This window comes from Procambarus clarkii, chromosome 65, assembly GCF_040958095.1.
Source record: "Procambarus clarkii isolate CNS0578487 chromosome 65, FALCON_Pclarkii_2.0, whole genome shotgun sequence".
In the NCBI taxonomy this organism is placed as follows: domain Eukaryota; kingdom Metazoa; phylum Arthropoda; class Malacostraca; order Decapoda; family Cambaridae; genus Procambarus; species Procambarus clarkii.
In genome coordinates, this window is record NC_091214.1 from 1,601,903 (window position 1) to 1,612,476 (window position 10,574).

Sequence of the window (10,574 nt, forward strand, 5' to 3'; positions counted from 1 at the left end):
TACACCATTGGGAAAAGACAGTCATGATGTCTTACAGTTTACAGAGTTAATATATATATTATAACAAGTAGTTAGGTTTTTTTTTAACCCACAGGCAAGTCAACAAGTAAAACATAGAGTACTCAACGTTTGTCAAGAGCTACATGCACCATATAAATGGTGATTTTTGGGGTCTGAAGCCATATTGAGTAAGATGCTATATTTCTGTTGGTCTATATCACTTTTATATAACCCATCAGGTTAGGTTCTTTTCATTATATATTATATATTTTATATATACTGTATTTATATAATATATATATATATATATATATATATATATATATATATATATATATAAATATATATATATATATATATATATATATATATATATATATATATATTATATATATATATATATATATATATATATATATATATATATATATATATATATATATATATATATATATATATATATATATATATATATATATATATATATATATATATATATATATATATATATATATATATATATATAATATATATATATATATATATATATATATATATATATATATATATATATATATATATATATATATATATATATATATATTATATAAATATGTAATATATATCATTTATATTTGATTTGCAGAACAGCCAAAATTGTGGTGTCTCGTTGTGGAAAGCGGCACGAAACGAACCGTATACACACAAATCCCTGGACCAGACTGGCATAAACCTTGCATCATGCCGGCATGGTGTAATTCTCAAAATGTGCAATATGACTCGTGGTGAGGATTTTGGCTATGCACACTATCTCCATATAAATTACTTCAAAAGTGCCAAGTACATCTGCCAGGACATTATATGCCAGTACGGTACTGGCCATGGGCCCTGAAAATTCAAGAAAAAAATAAGAAATTCACCCTACTGGAGACAAAGCCGTTCCTAGGGGTTTTGCATGCAAAAGCACATGCATGGTATTGCCAGGTAAATAATTATCATTTGTCAAAGTAACGGGTATAAATGTAACGTTATTTTAGGGTTAAAAAGTTATTAATCAGAATAAAGTATTTAATCATAATTAAATTTTTGAGCAATCGACTAATATTCTTTCCTTGTAATTATTTTACAGTGTGTTACATCTTAATTATAGGTCTTGTATGGAGGACGCTGGCAGCACGGAAGTGGTTTTACCACAGGTGAAGAAACCGAGCAAATTTTCAGCTATATGTCGCGGTACAACAGTACCACCAAAAACATGTTGAAAGCCGGTTAGTTTATAGTGCATTGTTACAATGAGGAAGGTATAATCTATTAAAACTTGTTAGTGATATTTATTATGTGTAATGAAGATGACTTCAGTAACTAGCAACACCTGGTGTCACCCTACAACTTTGTGTATATGAATTGGATTTGATTAATATAGCAAGTAAATTATAGATAGTATAAAAGTGAATGTTGACCAGACCACACACTAGAAGGTGAAGGGATGACGACGTTTCAGTCCGTCCTGGACCATTCTCAAGTCAATTGTGACGAGGAAGTAGAGACAGGCAATAAATAGGCTAGAGAGAGCTGAGGAACAAAGTAAGGTGTATTTTAGGGGATAGTAATAATAATAAGAGCTGCAGATGGCCTATTGGCCCATACGAGGCAGCTGCTATTATAACCACTGAATGAGAAGGAGATAGGAATAAGAACTAACTAACACACCAACAAACTAACACACTTCGTAGCAATCTAGTTCACAGTGGTCCTCAAAAAAAAAAAAAAAAAATGCTCCTCCTGCTGCTGGTGTCTACTCTATTTCCTGTTCATCTGGTACAATACTTTGGCGAAACTGGCTGTACACTGAATGACAGACTTAAAGCACACAAGAGAAGTGTCAAGTCTGCAGACACTAACAATGCTCCCTTCTGCCATGTGAGGGATTCTAATCATCCCATAGATTGGTCTTCCCCCAAAGTAATCTTTCCTGCCTCTACTCTCCACAGACGCCGTCTTGTTGAATCGGCTCTAATACACAATGTACCCAACATGAACTTGAGTCCTGGCTTTGTTGCTGTGGACTCTTCCCTTTCACAGTATATTTAATCTACAAAATCTACAAAAATCTACTCTACAAATCTACAAGACTTTAATCTACAAAAAAGCCTCCAGATCTTTAGCCTCTGCTATTGCTTTGCTCTTCAACAAGTCACTTGAACTCCAAACCTTTCCAGATATTCTAAAAAAAGCGAGAGTAACGCCTGTCCACAAATGTGGTGATCTCACAGATGTTAACAACTACAGACCTATATCAATCCTGCCAAACTTGTCAAAAAAATTTGAAAAACTAATCTATAAGCAGCTTTACTCATATCTAGCCAAACTCAATATACTTAGCCCTTGCCAATATGGCTTCAGGACCAAAAAAAGAACTAACGATGCACTTATTAGTATGCTTAACTCGATTTATACAGCTCTTGATAAAAATGAGTTCCCTGTTGGGTTATTTGTGGACCTGCGTAAAGCTTTCGATACTGTCAACCACCAAAACCTTCTTCTTAAATTACATCATTATGGTGTCAGAGGACACTCCCTACAATACCTCAAATCCTACCTTACTGACAGGCTCCAATGTGTTTCTGTGAATAATACAATTTCTCCCACCCTACCCATCAACATTGGTGTTCCCCAGGGCAGCATACTTGGCCCTCTCCTCTTTCTCATCTACATTAATGACCTTCCAAATGCCTCCTAACACCTCAAACCAATTCTATTTGCTGACGACACAACCTTCATTTACTCCAGTCCTGATCCCCTTGCTCTAAATGCCACAGTAAATACTGAGCTTAATAAAGTCCATCTGTGGCTAACTGCCAACAAACTCACCCTTAACATTGACAAAACTTTCTATATTCTGTTTGGCAATAAATCCTCTAATCAAATAAATCTGAAAATAAACAATACCCAAATTTGTAACAAATTAGATGGCAAATTCCTTGGCATTCTCATTGACCACAAGCTGAATTTCCAGGGACACATTCTAAACATATCAAAAAAAGTTTCAAAAACTGTGGGCATTCTTTCTAAGATCAGATATTATGTACCACGCCCTGCCCTGGTGACTCTCTATTACTCCCTTATCTATCCATATCTCAACTATGGTATTTGTGCTTGGGGCTCTACTACCCAAAATCACTTACGTCCTCTAATTACTCAACACAAAGCTGCTATTAGGACAATATCCAATTCTGGCGCCAGACATCACTCGGTACCCCTACTCAAATCTCTGAATATGTTAGACATTGTCACTGCACATTCTCTCATGTGTATTATACATATATAAAACGCTAAACTATAATGCCAATCCTGATCTCAAAAGCTTCATAGAAGGTTGTAACAGAACCCATGAGCACCACACCAGAAATAAATACAGTTTTGATATTCCTAGAGTACGACTTAATCAAACCAGAAATGCTCTACAAATCAAGGGGCCCAGAATGTGGAATGACCTTCCCAACCATGTTAAAGACTGTACCTCTCTCAACCAGTTTAAGTTAAAAACGAAGCTATACCTAATAAATTCCCTGTAACTCACCTTACCCCTCTGTTGTCAACCCATGTATGTTTTTTGTTTTTTTTGTTTTTCAAATCAACGCTGTTTGAATGTAATTTTCTGTAATAATTTGTAATTGTATTTGTGCTGCTTTTCAACAATGTTCCCCCCTCTTTTACCTCTATTTTTATTTGTACTCAACACATCTTATTCTTTTTACCCATTAGTTTTAAGCTTTAGTCATTAATGTTTTTCCTGCCCGAAACGCTTTGCGTAATAGTGGCTTTAGGCATTGTATGTACTAGCTCTATCTATAAAGCCAACAAACTTTGTAAAATCTCTTTATGTATGTACCTTACCTAAATAAAATTATTATTATTATTATTATTATTATATACTCAAATGCTGTAATCTTTCTAACAAACGTGACCTAACATAAGCCTACCCCTTCCATTTATCTATCTTTTCTTTCTCTTTCCTTTTCTTTCTCTCTTCTCCTTTTTTTCTGTTCATTGCCTTCTCCTACGCTCCCTTGCTATAGTCTTCTTATTCCTATCTCCTTCTCATTTGGTGGTTATAATAGGAGCTGCCTCGTATGGGCCAATAGGCCCTCTGCAGCTCTTATTATTATTACTATCCCCTAAAATACACCTTACTTTGCTCCTCAGCTCTTTCTAGCCTATTTATTGCCTGTCTCTACTTCCTCATCACAATTGACTTGAGAATGGTCCAGGATGGACCGAAACGTCGTCGTCCCTTCACCTTCTAGTGAGTGGTCTGGTCTACATACTTTAGCCACGTTATTGTGACTCATCGCCTGCATAAAAGTGAATTATTTTCATTTTACATATTCATTGAAGGGAGTTAGTTTTTGTCCCTTTTTTCAGAGCGTGAAGAAGAACTTAGTGAATCTTCATTTTTTTGGAACCAACGTAAACATGACTCTTTAGCTCGTGTTCTAGCTTCAAGATTTTGTAAGGCAAGTAATTTGCTTTATTCATTGAATATATGCAACAATGATCATGAATCACTAATATAAGTGCACAGGAAAAAAAAACATTCAAAAATAAAAATAAAAATAACATTTACTGCCATTAAACAACCTTCATCAGCAGTTAGGCTCGTAAGGATTGTTTTTTTTTTTGTAATATCAAATATTAAATAAAAATTGCAACATTTATTATACTAACAGGGCAGTTTTTCCTCCTGTTGATAGGCAAAAGAAGCTGCAGAGTTAATAAGAAAGGAGTTAGCTGACTTATCTCTTGATGAAAAACAACTTCTCATCTGGATTGCAGAGTTAACCAACTTAGCCCAGAGTTTAAATAAAAGGTTTGCTTGTAAAACATATAGTAAGAAACACTGTTTTGAAATACTCTTATATATTTTAATAAGGTTATTGTACTGTAAAATCAATGCAGTACCATAAATCAAAAAATTGCCAAAACATTTCTTTATTATTTTAATTGTTTAGTTCTTGTACAATAATTGTCAGCCATCATAAAATGCCATTGTGACCATTGCCTAAAAATTTCAGTTAATTTTTTTTAATTAATCAGGGTCTTTACATGTTTGAATTTAGTAAACATTATAGTAAACAGTATCCTCTATTCTCAACAGATCAGTTTCTCAAAATGATGTTCAAAAGGGGATAGAGTTAGTATGTGACTCAATTAGAACCAAGAAATCCCACATATCCAGTGTAGCAGGTATGTTAAAGCTTATGTATAAGTTAGGGACTGATAAAACAAACAGAAATCTTTTAGTGTTTCTCTTCAGCCTTTGCATCACTCTCTTAAGCCTCTGAATCACTCACTTGAGCCTTTGCATCACTCTCTTGAGCCCCTTCATCCCTCTCTCAAGCCTATGCATCCCTTTTTTGAGCCTCTGCATCACTTTCGTAAGCCTCTGCATCCCTTTCTTGAGCCTCTGCATCACTCTTTTGAACTCCTGCATCCCTCTCATGAGCCTCTGCATCCCTCTCCTGAACTTTTGCATCACTCTCTTAAGCCTCTGCATCCTTCTCTTGAGCCTCTGCGTCATTCGCAAGAGCCTCTGCATCCCTCTCTAGTTCCTCTGCATCCCTCACCTGAGTCTCTGCATCCCTCTCCTGAGCCCCTACATCCCTCTCTTGAGCCTCTGCATCCCTCGTTTGAGCCTCTGTATCCCTTTCTTAAGCCTCTGCATCACTCTCTTATGCCTCTGCATCACTCTCGTAAGCCTCTGAATCACTCTCATGAGCCTCTGCATCACTCTCGTAAGCCTCTGAATCACTCTCATGAGCCTCTGCATCCCTCTCTTGAACTCCTCCATCCCTCTCTCAAGCCTCTGCATCTTTCTCTTGAGCCTCTGCATCACCCTCTTAAGACTCTGCATTACTCTCTTGAGCCTCTGCATCACTCTCTTGAGCCTTTGCATCACTCTCTTAAGCCTCTGCATCCCTCTTTTGAGCCTCTGCATCACTCTCATGAGCCTCTGCATCCCTCTCCTTAGCCTCTGCATCCCTCACTTGAGCCTCTGCATCCCTCTCTTGGGCCTCTGCATCTCATTCTTGGGCATCTGCATCCCTCCCTTGAGCCTCTGCATCCCTCTTTTAAGCCTTTGCATCACTCTCTTAAGCCTCTGCATCACTCTCGTAAGCCTCTGCATCACTCTCTTAAGCCTCTGAATCTCTCTCTTGAGCCTCTGCATCACTCTCTTGATACCCTGCATCCCTCTCTCAAGCCTCTGCATCACTCTCTTGAGCCTCTGCATCCCCCTCCTAAGCTTCTGCCTCACTCTCTTAAGCCTCTGCATCACTCTCTTGAGCCTCTGCATCCCTCTCTTGAGCCTCTGAATCACTCTCTTCAGCCTCTTCATCCCTCTCCTGAGCCTCTGCAACACTCTTCAGCCTCTGCATCACTCTCTTGAGCCTCTTCATCCCTCTCTTAAGCCTCTGCCTCACTCTTTTAAGCCTCTGCATCACTCTCTTCAGCTTCTTCATCCCTCTCTTGAGCCTCTGCACCACACTCTTCAGCCTCTGCTTCACTCTCTTGACCCTCTGCATCACTCTCTTTATCCTCTTCATCCCTCACTTGAGCCTCTTCATCACTCTCTTGAGCCTCTGCATCCCTCTCATGAACCTCTGCATCCCTCACTTGAGCCTTTGCATCACTCTCTTAAGCTTCTGCATCCCTCTCTTGAGCCTCTGCGTCACTCTCTTGTGCCTCCGCCTCCCTCACTGTAGCCTCTGCATCCCTCTCATGAGCCCCTGCATTCCTCTCTTGAGCCCCTACATCTCTCTCTTGAGCCTCTGCATCCCTCTCCTAAGCCTCTGCATCCCTCTCTTGAGCCTCTGCATCCCTCTCCTAAGCCTCTTCATCACTCTCTTAAGCCTCTGCATCACTCTCTTGATCCTCTGCATCCCTCTCTTAAGCCTCTGCATCTTTCTCTTGAGCCCCTGCATCATTCTCTTTAGCCTCTGCATCCCTCTCATGAGCCCCTGCATCCCTCTCTTGAGCCCCTGCATCTCTCTCTTCAGCCTCTGCATCACTCTCTTGAGCCTCTACATCACTCTCTTGAGCCTCTACATCCCTTTCTTGAGCCTCTGCATCCCTCTCTTAACCCTCTGCATCACATTCTTGAGCCGTTGCATCACTCTCTTGAGCCTCTGCATCCCTCTCTTAAGCCTCTGCAACACTCTCTTCAGCCTCTGCATCACTCTCTTAAGCCTCTGCAACACTCTCTTCAGCCTTTGCATCACTCTCTTGAGCCTTTGCATCACTCTCTTGAGCCTCTACATCCCTCTCTTAAGCCTCTGCAACACTCTCATCAGCCTCTGCATCACTCTCTTAAACCTCTCCATCCCTTTTTTGAGCCTCTGCATCACTTTCTTAAGCCTCTGCATCCCTTTCTTGAGCCTCTGCATCACTATTTTGAACTCCTGCATCCCTCTCATGAGCCTTTGCATCCCTCTCCTGAGCCTTTGCATCACTCTCTTAGGCCTCTGCATCCCTCTTTTGAGCCTCTGCGTCACTCTCAGGAGCCTCTGCATCTTTCTCTTGTGCCTCTGCATCCCTCACTTGAGCCTCTGCATCCCTCTCTTGAGCGCCTGCATCCCTCTCTTGAGCCTCTGCATCCCTCGCATTAGCCTCTGTATCCCTCTCTTAAGCCTCTGCATTACTCTCTTACGCCTCTACATCACTCTCGTAAGCCTCTGAATCACTCTCCTGAGCCTCTGCATCCCTCTTTTTAACTTCTGCATCCCTCTCATGAGGCTCTGCATCCCTCTCTTGAGCCTTTGCATCACTCTCCTAAGCCTCTGTATCCCTCTCTTGAGCCTCTGCATCCCTCTCTTAAGCCTCTGCATCACTCTCTTAATCCTCTGAATCACTCACTTGAGCCTTTGCATCACTCTCTTGAGCAACTGCATCCCTCTCTCAAGCCTCTGTATCACTCTCTTGAGCCTCTGCATCACCCTCTTAGGATTCTGCATTGCTCTCTTGAGCCTCTGTATCACTCTCTTGAGCCTTTGCATCACTCTCTTAAGCCTCTGCATCCCTCTTTTGAGCCTCTGCATCACTCTCATGAGCCTCTGCATCCCTCTCCTTAGCCTCTGCATCCCTCACTTGAGCCTCTGCATCCCTCTCTTGAGCCTCTGCATCTCATTCTTGGGCCTCTGCATCCCTCCCTTGAGCCTCTGCATCCCTCTTTTAAGCCTTTGCATCACTCACTTAAGCCTCTGCATCACTCTCGTAAGCCTCTGCATCACTCTCTAAATCCTCTGAATCTCTCTATTGAGCCTCTGCATCACTCTCTTGATCCCCTGCATCCCTCTCTCAAGCCTCTGCATCACTCTCTTGAGCCTCTGCATCACCCTCGTAAGCCTCTGCATTACTCTCTTGAGCCTCTGCATCCCCCTCCTAAGCTTCTGCCTCACTCTCTTAAGCCTCTGCATCACTCTCCTAAGCCTCAGCATCACTCTCTTGAGCCTCTGCATTCCTCTCTTGAGCCCTGCATCCCTCTCTTATGCCTCTGCATCACTCTCTTAAGCCTCTGCATCACTCTCTTGAGCCTCGGCTTCCCTCTCTCAAGCCTCTGCATCACTCTCTTGAGGCTTTAAAAGAGTGATTCAGAGGCTAAACAGAGTGATGCAGAGGATTAAGACAGTGATACAAAGGCTTAAAGGAGGGATGCAGAGGCTCAAGAGAGGGATGCAAAGGCCCAAGAGAGGGATGCAGTGGCACTTGAGAGTGATGCAGAGGCTCAAGAAAGGGATGCAGAGGCTTAAGAGAGTGATGCAAAGGCTCAAGAAATTGATGTAGAGGCTCATTAGAGGGATGCAAGAAGTCAAGAGAGGGATGCAGAGGCTCAAGAGAGTGATGCAGAGGATCAAGAGAGTGATGCAGAGGCTCAAGAGAGTGATGCAGAGGATCAAGAGAGGGAAGCAGAGGCTTACGAGAGTTATGCAGAGGCTGAAGAGAGTGATGCAGAGGCTCCATAGAGTGATGCTGAGGCTCAAGAGAGTGATGCAGAGGCTGAAGAGAGTGTTGCAGAGGCTTAAAAGAGTGATGCAGAGGCTGAAGTGAGTGTTGCAGAGGCTTAGTAGAGGGATGCAGAGGCTCAAGAGAGTGATGCAGAGGCTCAAGAGAGTGATGCAGAGGCTCAAGAGAGTGATGCAGAGGCTTAAGAGAGGGATGCAGAGGCTCAAGAGAGGGACGTAGAGGCTCAAGAGAGCCTTTATGTGATTTAAACAAAATATCATCGAATTAGGCAATATTTTGCCTTTTTTCCACGTTTTGTGAATTTTCAGTTTATTGTTATTAATTCATTAAATATACGCTAAAAATGATGCAAACACGTAATTCATTAGAAATTAACCTTAAATGCTTCATTTTCAATCAACAATTTGTTTCTCGTTAAAATACAGAGTAAGATATTAAAAAGGGGAGAAGTTTTGTTTTTATTGCATATATCGACGTTTCAGCCGGATTAGAGCGGTTTTACGTGTACATCTTCCATCGGTAATATAAACGAAAAATCAGGAACATTTTAGGTAATTCTAATGAAAACGCATTGATTTTTATCATTTGTATTGGAAACAACATTGTCATATGTCTTTTCTTGGATCTAAACAATACGATACCTCGCTTTATGATTCGAAGTTAAAATCCTCAAATTTGGTAAGAGAGTGACTTCTCTCACGTTTTTCATGTAGTTCATATTAAGTAAATATGTTCAATTTTACCAATACTTCGATACTATTTCATACAGTGTCACGATATGTGATTTGGCCTTCAAATCTCAGAATTTCCCATAATATTGTATTTTAAGCATGTTTTCTTGCATTTTGTTTCGTACTAAAAATCATTGAATTTAGCAATATTTTGACGTTTATTATCCACTTTTCCTTTATGTGATTTAAACAAAATATCATCGAATTAGGCAATATTTTGCCGTTTTTCCACGTTTTTGTTAATTTTCAGTTTATTGTTATTAATTCATTAAATATACGATAAAAATTATGCCAACACATAATTGATTAGATAATAACCTTATATACTTCATTTTCAATCATCTATTTGTTTCTCGTTAAAATACTGAGTGAGATATTGAAAAGGGGAGAAGTTCGGTCTTTATTGCATATATCGACGTTTCAGCCGGAATAGAGCGGTTGTACGTGTACATCTTCTATCGGTAATATATACGGAAAATCAGGAACATTTAGTTAATTCTAATGAAAACACATTGGTTTTTATCATTTGTATTGGAAACAACATTGTCATATGTCTTTTCTTGGATCTAAACAATACGAAACCTCGCTTTATGATTCGAAGTTAAAATCCTCAAATTTGGTAAAATAGTGACTTTTTTCACTTTTTTCATGTAGTTTGATATTCCGTATATATATTCGTTTTTACCAATATTTCGATACTATTTCATGTAGTTTCATGATATGTTAATGGCCTTCAATCCACAGAATTTCGCATAATATTGCATTTTAAGCAAGTTTTCTTGCATTTTGTTTCGCACTAAAAATCATCTAATTTAGCAATAT

The 10,574-nt window shown here is 39.7% G+C and overlaps 1 protein-coding gene across 1 annotated transcript; it reads left to right on the top strand.

Annotated features, from left to right (window-relative positions):
* The first annotated feature begins 1,177 nt into the window (after positions 1-1,177).
* Positions 1,178-5,345, top strand: LOC138354895 (uncharacterized). The gene is made up of 4 exons (XM_069309368.1): positions 1,178-1,268; positions 4,426-4,517; positions 4,755-4,870; positions 5,159-5,345. Exons 1-4 carry the CDS (start codon positions 1,226-1,228, stop codon positions 5,343-5,345), a joined length of 438 nt encoding a protein of 145 aa, XP_069165469.1. The 5' UTR covers positions 1,178-1,225.
* The last annotated feature ends 5,229 nt before the right edge of the window (positions 5,346-10,574 follow it).